This window comes from Helianthus annuus, chromosome 2 (genome assembly GCF_002127325.2).
Source record: "Helianthus annuus cultivar XRQ/B chromosome 2, HanXRQr2.0-SUNRISE, whole genome shotgun sequence".
Lineage (NCBI taxonomy): Eukaryota > Viridiplantae > Streptophyta > Magnoliopsida > Asterales > Asteraceae > Helianthus > Helianthus annuus.
In genome coordinates, this window is record NC_035434.2 from 7,712,991 (window position 1) to 7,734,139 (window position 21,149).

Genomic DNA, 21,149 nt, shown 5'->3' on the forward strand with positions numbered 1-21,149 from the left:
GCTCCGGTTATGTGGGCTTAATCATAACCATAACCGATGGTTAGTTAACCACAAATCGTTAATTATCGGTTATGGGTCAGTTTCTGTTAACTTCAGTTAATTGTCCTAAGTGTTTTTTTTCCGCTTTGTTCTAGCTAAAAATGGTTCAAGTATGCTATTCAAAGCTCGATTATAGACAATTGTAGCATAAACTCAAAGGTTCAAAACTGAAAACTAAGAAATATAAGTTGGAAACAACGGTATAAAAGATGGAAAATCGTAAACATATACTGGTTCATTTTAACGAAGAGATAAGTATCGTTACCATAGTTGAATCAATGGTTGGTTAATCAAATTTACTTAACCATAACCGATCAATTTTGTCGACAATGGTTAATTTCGGTTAAAGAAAGTTTTAATCAACAGTTTAGCTTTCGGTTATGACTCAGTTTTCGTGACGATGTAACGTTTTTCGGGATAACATTAATAATAACTTTTAAACTAATATTTAATAAAATAATATTTAATTTCATTTCAATCTTTTTTAATATAAATACAAACAAAACAATTAGTCCTCTGTTCAGTCACGGACGTCTCTATTTTCCACCATTTTTATACACCTTCATTTTGTCTGATCATCAAAACAACATGACAAACGATCTCAAACCGCCACCGGAATCCGCCACACAGCTGCCGGCCGATCAAACCACCACCACCACGGTCGGCAAGTTGTCACGAAACTACGACGTAATGCATGTGGTGTTACGGATTGTTAGCTTATCTGCTTCATTGATTTCGATTGCTGTACTCACTTCTGCTAAGGAGAAATCAACTGTTTTGATCTATGGATTTCAACTTTCTCTTTACTCCAAGTGGTCCTTTTCTGGATCCTTTGAGTAAGTTTTTTTTTTGTTTTTTTTCGAATTTAAATCGAACAATTTCACCTCAGTTTATAAGCTCAAGCTCAGCTTGATTTGAGCTTTATTTCTAAAGGTGAAGCTTAGCTTGTAGATAGTTTTTCAAGCTCAGGCTCAGGTCATTTATTATTTTTAAATTATTTATATTAATTATAAATATTATTTATATCTATAATTTAGTTATTTTACCGTAATTTTATAAATAGTAATTATTATTATTATTATTAAAATATATTTAATATATTAATTAAAAATTACTCCTATAAACAGTGAACTTGTTTACGTGGTGGATGCTAATTTTTCTAGATCATACAAAGTTTCACTAATTTTTTCTATTTTTTTCAAACCGAGGAGGTTCCCGGGGACCTTAAAACCCCTGGATCCGCCCCCTGAGCCGAGCTGGCTTAAGCTTGATAACCAAAGTTCAGGCTCAGACTCGTTTAAGCTCGGCTTGTTTCGAGCTTTTTTTTCTAAGTAGTTTGCGAGTAGCTTGGCTCGTTTGCATTCCTGATTGTAAGCTAGTTTGAATCGGTTTTCGATTTTCGATCATCGATTTTACACGGTAGGAGACAAAAATAGGGTTTCTGGTTTCATAAGCTCTATAGCTGCCCGTGATTCCTTAATTCTTGTGAAATGGTATCTTATAGATAATGACATTTTTGTCCAGATATGCATTCATCACTTGTACAGTACAACCATTCAATGCATGGATTGTTGTTCTTGTGCAATTGTGTTGAATTATTATTGTTAATAATACCGGACCATTTTAAGTTGAGAACCATGTAAACACTTGTACATTGTGTATGTCATATATGTTAGAAGTGATTAAGATTGATGGTTAAGCTGTTAAATAAGCGTCTTATGCAGTGGCGGATCCAAGAATTTTTTCCAGCAGGTTCCTTTTGGTAGATTTTTACTAATTCTTACTATTTTTTTTTAAATCATACATAAATTCCACTATTTTTTTCATTTTTTTTCCAAACTAAGGGGGTTCATAGGAACCCCTAAAACACCTTTGGATCCGCCACTGGCCTTATGTACAATAGTTAAAGCAATATGTACACGTGCTTCAAATTTGGTTTGTATTGAACGTCTGTTTTGTGTACACTTTTTGCGTGTTTGGATGAAGAAAAACGTTAAATAGTTTGTGTTTACTTATCGGTGAATTCAAAGTCACAAGTTTACTCTTAGGATGAATTGAAGTAGCGGAATATGATATTTTTGTTGTATAGAACGCGCGTATGTTCATGCATTTCCTAGCTCTAAGATCGGTTTAATTTGCGTTATCAAGCAACCAATCAATTAGTAGTTAGAGTATACGATTGTGATGAACCAACACTCAAAACATACAATTGGAATGAGGTTTTGGAACGAAATGCGTGTGGGATTAAGTTTCTTAAACTCATGTTGATTTGGTGATCACGCGTTTTCTTGTTGATGAAAAATATCGAATTGGTTATTGCACAGGTATTTGGTTTGTGTATCCGCAGTTGTAGCGTTCCACTCTCTTCTTCAACTAGTCATGACATCATCAAGAATGTTAAGAAAGTCGTCGATCTTTTCGTCTAGAAACCATGCGTGGATCATTTTCGCTAGTGATCAGGTATTCGTTTATCACATAACAATTATATCGTTGTTATTTTTATTGCGCTATGATAAATAACATGTATATTCTATGTCTACAACTATGTTGTGACATCTATCCCATGTCTAATATCATAAAATTAACATACTTAGGTTGGTTGTCTATTTTAGTTATTATGGTGGATAATGTCCCAATTTGGTAATTATATTTTTCTAACTAATCAAATTGAAATATATTTTGAGCTTTATAGCATAAGGTATTTAAACTCTACTTGTCTTGATCGCGTAAAATTAATTAAAGAGTTATATGCCATTTTAGTCCATGTGGTTTGAGCCATTTTGTCAGTTTAGTCAAAATGTTTCATTTTTCGTCTATGGATCCAAAAAGGTTTTACCCAGTGGACTAAAATAGGAAAGGTGAAACTTTTTTGGATCCACAGGCGAAAAATGAAACCTTTGGACTAAACTGGCAGAATGACCCAAACCTTTGGATGGGAAAAACTTACCCAATAACCAAACCATTTAAGGCTTGCGTTCGGGTTTAATCGGTAACAGGTTGGTGATTCTCGTGATTGTTCATCGTTTTCACTCTGCCTAATCTTTGCTTCGTAATCGAATTGGTGATTCCACTTCCACTACATGAAATTCTCACACTCATTTTTAATAGTAATAACTTTATCACCCAAAATTTGCTCCAAACTATCTGCAATGAGCCAATGATGAAAAACGAAAGATAACAATACGAGAAACAACTAACAATAGGGGTTAATCAGGTTAAACCGAATCTCCCTAAAACTACCCACAGTTTTTTGCTGCCCATATCCATAACCTTTGGCGGCCCATAGTTGGCCCAATAACCATAAAACCATTAGGATTATTATTATTGTTGTAATAATATTTATTTGTTATTTAATTATACAAGAACTAACATACGGAAAAAAGAGTTTATATGGGCCAACTCAACTGAACCCGGCCTGTTATAAAATTCAACTTGGACCGGCCCAATATGATATATTACTCAACTTGGGCTCCCATCCTTCTTTTCACACACTTGTAGTTTTAGGCTTTTAGCAACAAACATAAATTTTTATTGTATATACTGGCCATGACTAAATAAAACTTGAACATATGTAGGTGTTTGCGTATGCGATGATGAGTGCCGTATCGGCTGCGACAGGCGTGACCAACTTGAACCGAACAGGAATCAAACACCCACCTTTACCCAATTTCTGTAAGCCGTTGCATAGCTTCTGTGATCGCGTTGGGGTTTCAATTGCGTTTGGATTCTTCAACTGCTTCTTGCTTGCCGTTTCAACGGTTCTTGATGTCGTTTGGTTAACTAATTAGTTTTCGAGTTTCAATACTAGGGTTATGTTTAGACTAGATTATTATGTATTTATCTGTTGCGGATATATTGAGATTAATACGTAGACGGTCTATAAAAACACATATCGATATATGCACTATTTAACTCTCTTTCGATTACTAGTGGTTAAGTCTATACTTTGCTTATGTTAATAAAGTCTTTAATGATTATAGACGTTGCCACCGCCAGGCAGCGTTGCCGGGTCGCTAGCTTGGGGAGGGGGATCCCTCCCGCGGTCAGGGGTACCATGCAATTACCCTTTAACACTTTTTCTTGATTATAGACGTATAAATATACTTATAATGATTATCGTTGTAAATTTCTTAAATTTATTTATATATACTATAAATATGCTATAGTTTATATGTTACCTAAAATGTCTTGAAACCAACTTTTTAAATTTATAACCAATGTGTCTTTAAGTAAACGTTAACTAGGTTTTATTAGGTAAGGTTTCAGTTAATTTGTTTGTTTCAAAAGAAAATGTTGGTTGGTTTCCAATGTTAATTGCAATTTTATATATAGTTGGTAATGTTGATAGCTGATTGGGGTATGTGTAAAAGGGGAGTTTAAGGTAAAATAAAATATAAGGATTTTAACGGGAAAAGTTATTCTATAAAAGTTTCTAAAAATAAGAAGAGTATAAAGACACAATGTATCGCAAAATATAACACAATACTGAAAAATATAACACAATGTCAAGGAAAAAAGACACAATGAGTCGCAAAAAACACAATGACGCAAATATAGAAAAAACACAATGAAATAAAAAGACACAAAGATATAAACAAAAATTCTAAATATCTACAAGCTAAACATCTAAAATCAAAAACCTAAATTATCACATTGTAGAGTTCGATATGACGGTTCAAATGTCCCTTGAATGAACCGGAGTCCGTTTAATACCCTTATTACGACTTTTTTATTTTAAGAGATTTTATATTTGATCCTAACCCGGATCTTCATATCTCAAAACTATGAAAAACCCATGGGCTCACATTTCAATGGTTTTAAAGAATTTATGGCCCTCTAATCATATATGTTAATCCCAGGCAAGCCAATAGAAGCATTAAATTAAACTTATAAACAAGGAAGAACATTAAGCCTCAATCTCAATCTGTTGGCAAAAGAATATATAAGGTTTTATATTATTTTGAGTAAACTAAAATTTGAGCGCTTGTGGTTTCCTAGTAAAGGCACGTTGAACCCCCCAAACTTAAAAACTTGCAGCCTAAGGATCTGTGGTTTCATTTCCTAACAATATTTGTCCTTGGCATTATTTACCGTCAATCAAATCTTAGTTTTGTGGCGAAACGTCCACTTTATCCTTAGGGTTCGTGTGTTACATAAAAAAAAAATGGTGCTCAGTTTTTTTTTTTTTTCAGTTTTTTTTCATTTTTATTTTTTTTTCATTTTTATGTTCGATTAGTTATGGATCGATGCAATAAAATTCAAGATGATAGTCGGGGATTGCAAGAAAGTAATTTGTGGAACGTACAAATGTTTAAATTGCAAAGGAGACAAGACCTAATCATATGTAAGCAAGGGCCCAAATGAATTAAAGGCAACCACTTTATATAATATTGATTTATTTTATTACTCTAAATATTTTATTTTGTAAACATTTAATAAGTAAATTAAAAAAAAATGTCTACTTCTAAAAGTATGCATTTACAAACGTGTCAAAATGGTATGAAAAACTATGACACAAACAACTAACAATACAGAACAACAAAGAAGCAACAAAAACCGGTGACGAAAACTTTATTATTTGCCCAAACCGAAAAAACACCCAACCTCCCAAGACCTTACAAACTGTAAGATCCAAAATAGAAACAGTACAAGAAATAATAAATAATCAACTGATGATTATCAGTTGATTAACAAGAACAACACAACCAAAAACAGAGATCCATGGGATCTATAGTAACCACAGATCCACACGAAGGATCAACAACTGAAATAAGATCCACACTGGATCATCAACATCATCAGCGACTTGTAACAGCTACTTGAACAACTTGTAACAGACTGAAGAAGGATAGGTAGGTGGGATAAGAGAGAAACAGGCGTGTTAGAATCATCCAGATGCACTTAACTTTTCCCTTTTTATAACAGCAACAGCCCATGTTTCACTTTGCCCCCTAATCTTCCAAAACTGCAAACTTAACACACAAATAAGCCCAAGGCCCATACAACTTACCAGCCCATACAACTTATAGAACAGATTAACTTTTATACAAACAACCCACTGAACATGTAACGTATTTTATTTGATGTATGAATTAAGATAAAAGAATGTTACATTTTAACATCCCCCCATAATTCATACAGCAAATACGTTAACCATTCCCAACTTTTTACATAAATCCTGATGTTGAAACCCATTCAACCCTTTCGTGAATAGGTATGCCAACTGATCATCAGAAGCAACTTTCTCAAAAAGAACAATACCATTTGCAATCTTTTCTCTCAGAAAATGCAAATCAATCTCAAAATGTTTTAGTCTGTTCATGAAATACCGGATTAAACGATATAGAAATGACAGACTAACGATCACAGAATAACTTAACCTTCAGCAATTTACTAGATTTTAAGCAAACTGCATTTAATACCAAGTATTTACCAAAAACTATACTATACAATACAAATTATAACCCTAACTAATTGCAATAGAGTCATATACACAACAACATGAGGACAAATAAAAAGTAGGATTTTTTAACCAAAAATCCTAACTCTGACAAGCTACAAGACAAGACATGAGATTCCTTGAAGTAAAACAGAAATACCAACAAATCAAAGAACTCTCTATATCAAAGAACACCAGACAACAATAATAGCCTTTACAGATTCTGGGAAAATACACAATCAGAAACACATCTCTTACACAAAGATAGAAACACCAGGCTAACGCAACAACATACAAGAGACAAGCTCGAAAAACAGCTCACGTTGGACCTATTCAAAACATGAGATATGATAATCATATAATATGATATACAGATCATACCCAGAAAACAATGTTAACAGTATTGAAGTCAAGAAGATATCACATAATGCAGGACAATTCTGTAAAGAAAAATCATAAGATTCGATAACCATTTACCATGCTTATAAACTGATCACATAAAGACTTAGATAAGTCAAGAAGCAACCCTGGCAAACAAAGAGTTATAAACTAAAAATTAGCACAATACCGAATAACCTTCACAACTCACAACTAAGTCTAAAACGAACAAGAATGTCATGAATCTTCAACCACACAAAAAAACTGTCATAACAAGAATTCACATATGACAAGATTTATAAATTCTTATTGAACAATAGACTTCGACTCTACATTCAAAAGAATCAAATACTTAAACGACACATAAAGTCACATGTCTAAAAACTTTCAGACCCACATCACATCTGAACCAAAAAAAGTTGGTCAAGAACTCACAAAGACTCATTTGTTTTTACCAAAAAAAACCTTTACAATTACACAAGACATGAACCACAAAATTGAATCACACAATTCATACATATACAAACCAAGTGAGACAACAGACAATTAGAAAACATATTCTAATTAGAACAATGAACCACACAGTCCATTAACAATACCACAGTTATACCATTTAAACTAAAAATCACACGATTTTTAAGAATACGATACCAAGACCGAAAAAACAATACTTGTGAAGATCTTAAGAAACTAATTTGACTTGACCAAAAACTTTTACAACTTTACAAGAAACATAAACTTGTAAAGAACATAAAGACTAATTTGAATCAAGCAAATAAAATTTTACAACTTCACAACAAACTGAATCACACGATTCAAAGAAAAACTCTGATAACAACGCAGACATCAGATTAAACAATACAACCAAACAAGTTCCGACAGAACACAAAATCACACGATTTGCAAACGGAACACACATCTCATACATGAGAGCAAATAGAAGGCTGTACAAACATTCTAGAACAAACTTGACAATACTATTGATCCAGACAACAAGATTCATAATAACACTGATAAAAGAGAAGTACACACTTCTATATCAGACAACAATTCCAACCTAACAAAAATGAAACACAAAATCACTTGACTTTATATCTCATACAAGGCAAAGAATAACAAGACATACACAAGACAATAAGACACAGCCAAACAAAATCACAAAATAACATATTTTGCAACCAAAAAAACACCTCACAAGAGATAACATACAAGGCTGTCACATATACAAACAATCTTGATAATACCATTGGTTAAACATAAACTACACATCTCAACTAACCATACAACCAATATCAAAGACAGGCAGATACAAAGACTGCAAACAAGAGACATTTAAACAACATTCAAGACAAAAAGAATCTACATAAGATCTCATAACTAGACTGACACAAACATCAAGAACAATCTTTGCACAACAACTGATTAGAGAACACGCAAACCACATGGCTTGACTAATCATACAACAAAAAACAATAAGACATATGAACAACGCCCAGAAGACACTTCGACAGTCCAAAACAGAATCGAATCACATGATCCAAGACATATAGACATTAGGTTCAATAAACCAAGAAAACTTGTACAAATTTATTGAACATTTCAAAAAATTTGAAGCATGAACCACACCTAACATATAACATTTCTCATACTAACAAGAAAACATTATTTGAGTTTAAGAACCTTGATAACAAGACAGACTGAGAACAACATGAACTCAAATGAACAAGATGCTACACTCCCATTCCACAATTTTAATAGACATATAAGAATGATTTAAAAAACCCGTTTACTGTAAACCACATAACATTGAGAAAAAGTACATACAACTCATATAACAAACAAACATTTTGACTGTTCTCAACAAAAGACTTTGAACAGACAGTCAATAAGAATTTTTCACATAACAAATAACAATCTGCACAAACAACAATAAAAAACTAGAATACCATAACATAGAGTTTGTGACCATATGATCTCTACTCTTTTATGAACTTTTTTTAAAAAACAATTTAGCATTTTTAAACCAAGACAAAAAACATATAAACAACACTATATAACCAGGAGAACACAAGTTATCAGACGGATAACTAATTACAGAAGCAACAGAAAATAAGAGCAAACAACCCTAAGGCGAAGCTGAGTCAGGGACAAGATTCCAGGTTCATCACTCTATGGTGCCTGGACATGTCTTTACTCAGGAGCCACAATCAAACAAATGACAATAACAACCGCAACAAGAAGAAACAGACAAAAACAAGTAATCACAGAGTAGACAAGAATTAACTATAACAATCAAAGGTGCCGGTCCTCACTACCCCGACTTCAACTAATCAATAACAAAGGAACAAAAAATAAAAGTAGAATGGATGGATCTTACAAAGGGTGCAATATGCTTCAAAAGAAGATCAGAACTGTAGTTTTCGAGAACTACAAGAACTGATCAAGCCAAAAACAAACAACACCTTGTTAGTTTGCCCTGAACCTTCTAGGGTTCAGAGACCAACACAGGTCTTCAGAAACAGCAGATAATAGGTCTCCTCCTTGACCTCCAACAAACCCTAATTAGGATTTGTGTAACACCAAGAAACAAGAGCAGATAATAGATCTCACAAGATATGTACCTGCACACACTCCAAGAAAGAGATCAAAACAGACCAGACAAAAAAAACAAGAGACAAATACAGAACACAACGGAAACCCCAGACAATCAGACACATGAGCTAATAAAAAAACAAATTAGGACTCCTAATAACAACACACAGCTCACACATAGAACATTACTAGAATGATCTACTCTCATAAAACTCTCAATCTAACAGCAAAACGGAACACTACATGTTCAAACCCTAGAGACGATATGAGAAAAAAACTGTAAACAAAATGAGAGAAACCCTAAAAGTAGGTACATGACTTTTCTGATTTGTTTTCTTGACAACTGAACAGTTGCACCTTTATAGCACCAATATACCACGAGACATCATCTTGTCCTAAGCCCATTAGCCACCATTTGCTTTCTTCTCAGCCCATAATACTGCTTCAAATTTTTGACTTTCTCAGTTAGGGCTTCCTTTTCATATCAAGGTATGTGACCTTCCCTTCACTTAGGGTTCTGATGTCTTCAAGAAAGCCCAACATAACAGAACCAAAACAGGAAAAATTCGCCAAGAATCATTGTTAGGGTTTTGATTGCAACCCTAAATCTCGTCTATAGATTCTTTCAATTTCATCAAGAAATAGAGCAAGAACAGACTTCAACATACCAGATCTTAGGCTTCACACTTTTCCATTCAAAAAACCATTCACATGTCGACAAATACAACACCAGACCAACAGATCTGAATCAAGCACTTGTCCCCAGATCTTGAGCGTTTCATGCCTAACACCAGCATCACTAGCCCCGACCTCATCACCCCCAATGACGCCACACCTACACCACTCTTAGTAGTCACTCTTAGTAGTCCCATATGCAACCCCCATACAGGAGAAGACAAGGGCGGCAGCAGCGCCGAGGAAACCGAAAAAAAGGGAGCGGTTTCATCACCGCTGAATCCTGAACTTGAAGACATTGTTGCGATCGAGGAAAGTGAAAATGACAGATGTGCTTTGTTTGTGTTAAGATCGGTGTGTTGTTGAACACCTGTTTTGGAACCGACAAACCCTAGGTTAGGGTTTCGAATCCAAACCTTCAAAGAACAGCAATAACCATGGGTTTAGATCTAAGATTCTGACTACAATCAGAAGTATGGACTTGAATAAGCACCAAAAACTAGACCAGCGGAAGATGAAGAATCAAGAGCCTAAGCTCTGATACCATGTCAAAATGGTATGAAAAACTATGACACAAACAACTAACAATACAGAACAACAAAGAAGCAACAAAAACCGGTGACGAAAACTTTATTATTTGCCCAAACCGAAAAAACACCCAACCTCCCAAGACCTTACAAACTGTAAGATCCAAAATAGAAACAGTACAAGAAATAATAAATAATCAACTGATGATTATCAGTTGATTAACAAGAACAACACAACCAAAAACAGAGATCCATGGGATCTATAGTAACCACAGATCCACACGAAGGATCAACAACTGAAATAAGATCCACACTGGATCATCAACATCATCAGCGACTTGTAACAGCTACTTGAACAACTTGTAACAGACTGAAGAAGGATAGGTAGGTGGGATAAGAGAGAAACAGGCGTGTTAGAATCATCCAGATGCACTTAACTTTTCCCTTTTTATAACAGCAACAGCCCATGTTTCACTTTGCCCCCTAATCTTCCAAAACTGCAAACTTAACACACAAATAAGCCCAAGGCCCATACAACTTACCAGCCCATACAACTTATAGAACAGATTAACTTTTATACAAACAACCCACTGAACATGTAACGTATTTTATTTGATGTATGAATTAAGATAAAAGAATGTTACATTTTAACAAAACGCCACTCTCTCTATATTCTTAAAAACTTCAAAGTATTCAACAAAATTACACACCGAAAATAAATTTCATGTAATCGGAAAATTATGTATTCGTAGAAAAATATACAATGAAAAAAAAAGTAAAATAAAGTATAATCTTGTATTTCCAAACAGAGGTTCAGGTTCAATGAAAATAAAGTAAATTCACGGAATTTGTTCGCAACTTTTATGGATGCAAAGGTAAATTTATCTGGTATAAAAGGTTGTAAAAAGCGTTATGCGATACTCGGTCGGTGAGGTACTGACTAGCAATTAATTGGATTGATATTTTTATATGTAATTTTCAGTTTTATGTATACATATACATATATTTGTAGATCAATATTTTAAGTAGACAAGTTTTAACCCTTCCTCAACTCATTTTTTGAAGTATACAAAATTTATTACTCCAATTCACATGGTTTGGTTGGAAACTGGACGAAATCTAGCCGGAATTGTCGATTTTTTACTGGCCGACTAGAGCCGATTAGGTCCACCTACGTCCGACTAGCGATTAATGCATCAATTAACGAAAAATTACTCAGTTACTGACTTACTAGCGATTAATCACAATTTTTATAACACCGATAAATATGCACAAACAAATTTATGTTGTCCTCATTTATTTACCCTTTCTTCGAGTTACATAATAATAAAGTCATATTTTATATATTTAATATGCCAAATTTCGTACCTCGCTAAATAGAAAACAATCAACAACAGTCACTACAAAATGAATGCAATGCACCCGTCTTATCGTACTTTTGCCACATTATTTCTATGAGTGGAGTCTTTTGTTAACAAATTTGGTACTCCCTTAGCCCTTGTCCCACGAAACTTAATTAGTAATAATTATTTTATAACCACTATGTCTAATTAATGGTATACCACTTTTATAAAATTCACATTTCTTATTCCTTTTTAGAAGTTATATGTAAGAAAATAAGTAAAAATAGGTAGAAAAAATAATATCCTCTTATTCCTTTATGATCTTGTACATGTTTCTTATCTAGTCAATTGAGCTAGAAAAATGAAAATAACCCAAATAGAACAAATGGGTTAAAGTGTTTATAAGTGATTGTTTTTATTTCTTGACTAGTGAAAGAGATGTGAATGATCGTGACAACTCTTAAAATTATATTCAGTCTGATTAGATATCTAAATTATTTAAGTGTTTATAAGAAATTGTTTTTAGTTATGTTATAAACCTAGCTTCTTTGATATATTATTTAACCCGACTAACCAAAGCGAGCACACATAATAATATTTAGTTGAGATTTGCGAAGAGTGAATAGACACTTATGTGTATGTATTGCTTTTAATTTGATAAACAAGACTTTTTAGTCACATTTATTTTTGTCTCTGACCACAAGTGTTTGCCTATCAAACACTAGTTACAAATTCTTATGTCATCCGCCTCATAAAAAAATGCATTGCATCCCACAAAGGCGCCAATTATAGTTGCATCACAATTGTTTAAATTATATGGGTGATGAAACAGTGGTTAACCAATGGAGGTTAATTTACTAGTCTCGTCAAGTAGGGTTAATCCCTTCTTTTCGAGGATCTGTGGCTGGATTGTCCGCTGATTGATCTCTTGCATAAGGAAACAAACCGTGACTCGTGACAAGGAGGATGGGGTGGGGGGTGCTCCTTGTTACCACTCTCCGGCGTGAGAATCGGTAATTTGCTTGTGAAGCAAAATGTGTGATAGTAGTAGTAGTGAGAGAGTTGTGGAAAGATGCCTGGTTTGGGATGAGTATTTATAGTCGATGAGTGAAGGAGGGTAATTGAGTGGCTAGACTAACAACGCACAGCCCCTTGCAGGTGTGTCAGGCTTGTCGGTTACGGTGGTGATGCCACGTCCTACTGTGGTGTCAGTCCGCTGCTTACGTGTGAGCTGACAGGTGACTGTCATTGATGCCACTTGCTCTGTGGTGTCAGTCCCACTTGCCTTGTGGGCAGGATGCGGTGCTGGGCCGCATCGCTGCTCGCGGTAACTGCTGTTATTTCCGCGTTCTTTGTTCTAGCCAAGGCATATGCGGGATGCGGTGCCATGCCGCATCGCCACCTGTGATGACTGTTGCTGTTGTCCAGATCGCTTGTCGTGACGAAAATGTTCATAGGATGCGGTGCCAGCCGCATCGCTACGTGCACACCCATTTTCGTACACAAGGTAAGTCTTCTTCTTATCACTTGACAGATTGGATTCGACTGTTGTGTTCGCGCATGTCCACACGGACACAGATAAGTTCTTGCTGGTGGGGGTTTTTGATAAGGGTAATGGTCACTCGCAGCCGTGATGGTGCGGGATCTGGGACCATACCCCTTCAATGGGTTAGGATCAAATACAAATGATAAAATAAATAAGAAGGGTAAGAAGGTTTCTAGTCCATTGATCTTAGATTTGGAGGGTTGAGATTAGTTGTAGGGAAAAGAAGATAATAGAAGGGCATAAAGGGAATCCTATATTTATGGATTTTCTCTCTCCACAAGCAAGGCACATGTTAATTCCCCCATCTTTTTGCCATTGGATTTTCTCGATTTAAAACGTCCATAACTTTTTCATACGACATTTAAGAAAAAAATCACCATAATAACGAGCGTTTTTTTATCTTTAATATGAGTACCATATTATCATATAAAAATAAAATAAAAAATTTCATTTTTACTGGGTTTTTTCGCATTGTGTTAAAGGTTCAGTTCATTGTGTCTTTTAACTGGGTTTTGGTCATTACGTTTTAGTAGAGTTTCTATACATTGTGTTATTATCAGAACCTATAACACAATGTTAATTGGGTTCTATCTACTGCGTTTTTTAAGAACCTATAACACAATACATGACACAATTAGATGGTGTTATATCTGGGTTTTCTATAAATTGTGTTATTAGTTCAGGTCATTGTGTTTAATATGTTTTCTATTGTGTTTTAATAATTTGTTCAATTTTTTTATTATCTTGTTCATTGTGCTTTCTACGCTCATGTGCTCCCCTACTGAACCATCCTCTCTTTTTCTGAGGAAATGGCTCTTCAGATTGAGCCTTAAACACGAATATTCCTTCTTCCGTATCAGCAGAGTACCCCGAGAGGGCAGGCTGAGAAGAGGCACCTTCGCTTCTAGGCGAACCAGACAATTGATGGTACGCGTTAGATGGTCTTTGGTCGCTCATACTGTAAACTAACAAATAGTCAGATAACACATAACAAGAAAATACAATTATGCACGTATTCCCGTGATTTATTTCCTAACACTTTGAATTTTGGTGTCAGCAGAACACTTCTGTGGCTGAATCAGTGGCTTATCTCTGATACCACATTCTGTCACAACCCCCGATCCCAATTCCCTGGGGGCGGGCGGCCGTGAACCAGTTTCGGTGGTATCCTGTTATTGTCTAATTTGGCAGCGGAATTTTTCATCAGGACCGTAGTTATGAAATATTTTATCAGAGTAAAATACCACATTTTCATATCCTTAAACACATGGGTAAAACCCAAGTTTTCAATACACACATTTTCATAGGGATACGCCCTATTTTATTGAATAAAAACATCTATTTTATTCTTAGGTAACTTTATTGCCACTTTTCCAAGCCTTCAGTGCTGTCCAGCTAGCTTCTATTTGGCTTTCACATTTTGTTACCTGAAACACGTTTTAAAAATATTTTATCAATGGGAAATACTGGTGAGTGAATCCCAGTTTAATCAAGTTTCAACAAAAACCATTGTACAGTATTGAGGGCGGTCTCGCAATTACATTTGTTTCCAAGTTATAACAATTAACATCCATGGTACTGTCATACTCAACTTGTGGAAATGTTACTCCTTGACCAGATGGTAACAAATTTTGTATACAAAACCCCAACATACTCATGATAATTGTATTCTTACAAATACTCAATAACTGCTTAATATATATTTAATCATGTGAGGTTTTGTAAAAACAGTTAACAAAAGGTTTACAAAAAACGGATAAACTCACGTTGCTGTCTTAGATTATCCGTAAGGGTTTCCTGATAACAATTTATAAATTACACAAATGCACGCGTGTTAGTATAATAACCCAATTTAACATTAGTAATACCCTCCCCAAGACGGCATTCCAACGACTACGTCGGGCAGAACCACGACAGCCGTTACGGAACCCTAGATCAATCGGGCAGAGTATCTAATACGTCTCCAGGGGTTATGATACTTACCTCGTAGCAGAACCTCGCTATTTAGGGGGGGGGGGGGGTATAATACCCGCTTATATTGCCTAATATTCAGATTTGATAGAGAGATTTCGATTTTGAACGATTTCTGAATGAAACCCGATGGCCTCTATATATAGTGCTGGTTTTCAGGTTTCTCACGGCCCGCGTAAATGTAAGCTTAGGCTTACGCGGCCCGCGTAGTAGGGGAATAGGGTTGTAGGTGATCTGGGTCATCAATAGGTTCAACACGCGTTACGCCACGTGTCAACATAGGGGCTAGCTTGATCCTTTAGTTGACGCGGCCCGCGTAGGTGTAGCCAAAGGGCTACGCGGCCCGCGAGCGCACCAAATTTCATTTTTTAAATTATTTTTAGTAATATTTAAGGTATTCGGGGCCCGTTTTCACGTATGGGGTGTATTTTAGGACATATTGTGATATTTTAAATATTTTTAGAGTGTCAGAAAATTTATGAGGGTGTCGGTTTACGTTAGGGTTGTTATAATAATTTTTTTAAAAAACAAATGTTGTATAAAAAGTTACGGACGTTTAAAAATTGGGGGGGGGGAGGGAAATAGCATGTGACTTGCATGTGTATAATATCTTTCCTCTTGTAGACAAAATTACCCTTTCCATTTAATTCCTCTTAGGACACTTGTCACTCTCTAGTGGCTTGTTACCCTTCTTATTTTTAAATCCTTTGTATTATAACTCAACGATATATCATATAGATTGAAACATAACGGTATTCTATTCCAACAATATATCTGAAATAGATTCTTCTAATATAAAAGACACATGCACATGATACAAAATCTTTATGGGTCACAAAACCTTAGAGACATGTTGCATCATGGACTATTGGACTATGAAACACATACATACATATATATATGGAACAAATACCAACAAAAAAATATAAGTGCATAGTCTATTTTAGGTATTTTTCATGTTGCCTAAAAAAACACGATTTTACAAAACCTTGCCAAGTGAAGACAAATCGTTGATAAGATGCGTCGCTCACCAATGGCAAGACCACATGTGGTAAATAGTAGTTTCAAGACCACCCTTTTAAACTTTTACGTGAACCATTACAAAATAAGGGAGACCGAGAATGCAGAATGTGAATATCAAAGATGTAGCCTCTGGAGTAGATACAATAATAAACATTTTTAATAGTTTATCCGTCAAAAAACTATATTTCATGATGGATCACCAACAAAACTATCATCACAAATTTACGGGTTATTGGAATTTATCACCCCTAATTATTGGCGTTTAAGGGTGGCAGCGGCCAAACGTCAATAGTTAGGGGTGATAAAATCCAATAACCCCTAATTTACCCTTACTCCAAATATTAAGAGTTCATAAAACCATATTTAATTTTACGCGTGTTCGTATATATATATTCTACAATCGTTTTAAAACCTAGAATTAACATTATTCGGTTTTTAAATAACAAATCCATGTTGATGCACAACATATTCAACCATATCTCATGTCCATGTAACTAGTGCATTCAACTATGGATGAAAAAATTCAGACCGAATATCGATACTATACCGGCACTAACTGAACATAAACAGTACGACATTCGGTTTTTAGTTTAGCTCTAGTATCAATACTATGTTGTATGGTATTGGGTCGGGACTTTTAATGGTACCATACCAAACATACAAGGTGCGCTATTCGGTTTTGATTTTAGCTAATTTCAATATCGGTACTATGCGGTACAGTTGGTTCGGTACGATACCAGTACCGATCATCCCTGCATACAACACACTTGTCTCAGTTGGCTGTTCAAATTTGACCTCTTTTACTAGTTCAATAAGTCTACTAAGTTAGAATCTAAAATGACAGATGAAACTAACGTGATAATAAAGTAGATTCTTATACATTTAGAACCACCGAAAGTACGCATAAACCGATCTAAGTTGATTTTACATGATGCTTTCAAAAAAGGCCAGTCCAAAATGTCTCTAAAACTATAAAAGCTACCTTTTGTGAATTCCATCAAATTTATGTAACACTTGGCCACTTGTACTACCAATATTGTTCACTTTGGTCACGAGAAGCTCAATGATTTCTTTCTTGTTGCCTTAGTGGAGACTTCTAAGAAGGCCATAGTTCCACTTCAACTTGAACATGCTGAGAGTGGAGTTCTAATGGAATCCACGCCCATAACACGTTGGTACAATCACCCCTTATGGACTTGCTCCTAGTGAGATTTGCCCCACCATCCTAGTTCGGGATGTGAGATTCACCGAAGGTATCCTTCTGAACACCCTTGGGGACTCATCATTATTGATGAGGTTTTTCCCACCATCTCGAACAACACAAAAGCGACCCTAATACCATATGTAACATCTGACCTCTTGTACCACCAATATTGTATGTTTTACCCATGAGGATCTCTTGGATTTTTTTTCGGTTGTCAGAGTGGAGCCTTCCTAGAATGTCACCCATCTTGATACCACTCCCGATTGAGTACGCTTAACTATGGAGTTTTGATGGGATGCAAATACACTGAAATGTGTTGGTAGTATTTGACGCAGGACATGCCTAAAGAACTCAGCATCTTTCTTGTCAATGGTCTGTGTGAGTTTTGCCTATGTGTTACAATCACCCCCTATGGACTCATAGTTTTCAATGAGGCTTGCCCAGCCAATCCTAGTAAGGGATGTGGGGTTTACCTAAGGTGTCCTCCTAAATACCACTGGGGACTCATCATTCTTGATGAGATTTGCCCTACTATACCAAGCGGCACATGAGTGGCTCTGATACCATTTATAACATTCAACCTCTCGTACCACTAATATTGTCCAATTCGTCCACAAGGAGCTCACATATTTGCTTTTGATTTCCCAAGTAGAGACTTCATTGGAGGATAGACATCCTGATGCTATTCCCACCCATGCACGCTTAACTGTGGAATTCTAACGAGATCCACAACCATCGCGCCTGAAACACATTGGTGTTATTTGAAGCGGGATATGCCTAATGACCCAAAATCTATCTTGTCCACGATCGATGTAGAATTTGCCTAAATTCTAAAGAGTACCACTTTTGCTCTTCTCGCTCATTTGGTAGTGATCAACACTTACATACACATACAAGTTTTTTACATGTGAGTGTTACAATTTGTAGCTTAAACATTATTTTCCATTTTTAATCTTAATTTATTCTTTTAGTTCTTAGAAGATTACTTGAGATAAATATTTGACTTTCTATACTTAAAAAGATAGTCAAAGTGTTTGAAAATGTCACTTTGAATCGATGTGATAGAAAATACAAATGACACACCGTGATGCATGGCTTGGTCGTAGCATGGACCAAGTATTGGTTAATGTCTATTTTCTCTCGTAACGTTTTGTATTTGTTGCAATAAGTGAAAATGTATTTTAAATTTTGAGTAAACTGCAATTTGCGTCCTCATGATATGTTGTCAGAATCAACTTGCGTCCCTAAATCAAAATAATGGACATTTGAGTTCTTGTGGTTTGCAATTCGCCACACTCTGAGTCCCTCAGAGCAACATATCCTTTTCTTTGGCCACCAAAGATGAAAGGTGACATTTTCTCAAAATGGCAAGCGTATATTTTGTAGAACAATGAAATAACCTTTGTTTTCTTTCCAATCAGTTACACACCTTTTCATTTGTTTAACCAATCATTTCGATTTTTAAACACTTTGAATTGTTTTACAAAATATAGTCAGAGTCTTAAACATATTTTGTAATATGAAACTTCAAATGATTTTCATAGGAATTATTTTATATAAACTATCTTTAAATTATGTAAGACCCTTGATTTATACGATTTTCATATAAATATCAACTATAAATGTGTAATTACGATTACACATACATTTGAAAATATGAGTTTGTTAAAACATTTTAAGATTTAAAACATTTCAACATAAAATATTTATATCGTCGTTTAAAACGTGACGACGAAATGTAACGCAGAAGCTTGAATCTTGATCGTGTTCGGTTCCTCGATGAGCTTGATCGTCCTCCGATACTTTAAAATTTTCCTATATTTCATAATACATGAAATGAATCAGTCATACGTAGTTTAAAACGTATCTAAACGAGTTCGCAACGTAAAATAAACAACTTAGCAGGTTTTGCTGATTTTAATACCCGTCTCGTGCCACGACGGGATTTAGTTCCTCCACTAATAGTGTTAGGCGTGACCTAGGCCAGAAGTCTCCCACTAACGACAAGCCTTGGCAATATACGCCATGAATGTCAAGAGTGTCACATCATCTCCACTGATGAGCGTAAATATATTCTCACCAACAGAGGAAAGTTAGATTGTTGTTATACTCTGGCTTACTCTCAGGGCCGTCTCCGAGGTTGACAAAAAACTTTTGGGCCCCGTGCGAGAGAAAATATTTGGGCCCCGTTCCTATAATATACACTCATCAATCATATATAAAAGGCGACAATACGATGATAATTGTTGTAGAACTAAACAAAACAAAAGTAGTGTAGCAAAATGAACAAAATTACTTAAGTGAACCGTGAGGCTTTTTTTAGCATTTTTGAAAGTAAAGCTCTTGATCAAGTATTTATAATCCATGCCCATTATTCACTATATTTTAATGTATCATAATTATCCATATTGATAGAGTGAATGCTAGCATTGATTAAAAACAATAAATCCTAGTTTTATGTTACAAATAAATTAATATAGCTAACATTAGTTTCAATACTCTCCATACAAGCAAAAATAACTAACACTAATTTGGCAATACAAACCTTTTCATACAAATAAAATAAATCGAGCTAGATATTGAGTTCTTCTAAGTTTATATTCTAGATGGTTAAATAAGAAATAAAAAACCTACAAATTAAACATGAAAACATGTAAAGTTTATTGTGTAAATGATTAAACGAGAATAAAAAAATTGAAAGAGCTTACGAATTTATTGAGACCTAAATTTAAATAAGGAAAACAAAAACTACAAAATTGCAAAGTTGCAATTCATGTGACTATATGGGGCCTTTCCCCTTGTTTAATAATAATAATCAGCAGCAACTGAAGCCAAGGAATTAAGTAGAAAAAAGATGAGCAAGGGATTCGAACCCAGAATGGCCAATTCCCTAGGGAGTTGCCGCATCCACTGAACCACAATGTGATTTTGTATATACTTTTCTACACTATTGTATATATATATATATATATATATATATATATATATATATATATATTTATATATTTTAAACAATTTTGGGCCTCTAGATATTTTGGGCCCTGTGTGGTGGCACCTCCCGCACAGGCCCAAATCCGGCCCTGCTTACTCTCACACAAAGCTATATTATTCTCACGTCGTAGTTTGGTCGCATCGATAAGTGTTTTCACTGTGGTAAGGCTAACAATGTTCTAATTTTGCAGATTATTCTTCATTGCTTTAGTCAAGTGTATCACTCAATGTCTCTGATCATCAATCTAGTGCGTCGGGTAACGGATTATTGCTTCAACATACATAATAGGGGTTTTTCTCAGAAAAAACCCAAACATTGGCAATATGCTCTTGAAGAATAATTATTTTCAAACACCATAAAGATAAAAAAGAATCAAAGACGACGAGGATAAAAAGGAAATATAGTAGTTGAAAAATAATA

At 35.0% G+C, this 21,149-nt stretch overlaps 1 protein-coding gene and 1 long non-coding RNA gene across 2 annotated transcripts; one reads left to right on the forward strand and one right to left on the reverse strand.

The window, feature by feature from the left end:
• Positions 1-555: 555 nt before the first annotated feature.
• Positions 556-3,968, forward strand: LOC110909090 (CASP-like protein 3A1). The gene is made up of 3 exons (XM_022154102.2): positions 556-875; positions 2,364-2,499; positions 3,615-3,968. Exons 1-3 carry the CDS (start codon positions 628-630, stop codon positions 3,825-3,827), a joined length of 597 nt encoding a protein of 198 aa, XP_022009794.1. The 5' UTR covers positions 556-627; the 3' UTR covers positions 3,828-3,968.
• A 1,616-nt stretch (positions 3,969-5,584) lies between these two features.
• LOC110909101 lies at positions 5,585-11,298 on the reverse strand. The gene is made up of 2 exons (XR_002575126.2): positions 9,234-11,298; positions 5,585-6,004 (listed from the first exon to the last, which is right to left on the reverse strand). It is a non-coding gene; the product is annotated as an uncharacterized LOC110909101 (long non-coding RNA).
• Between the last annotated feature and the right edge of the window lie 9,851 nt (positions 11,299-21,149).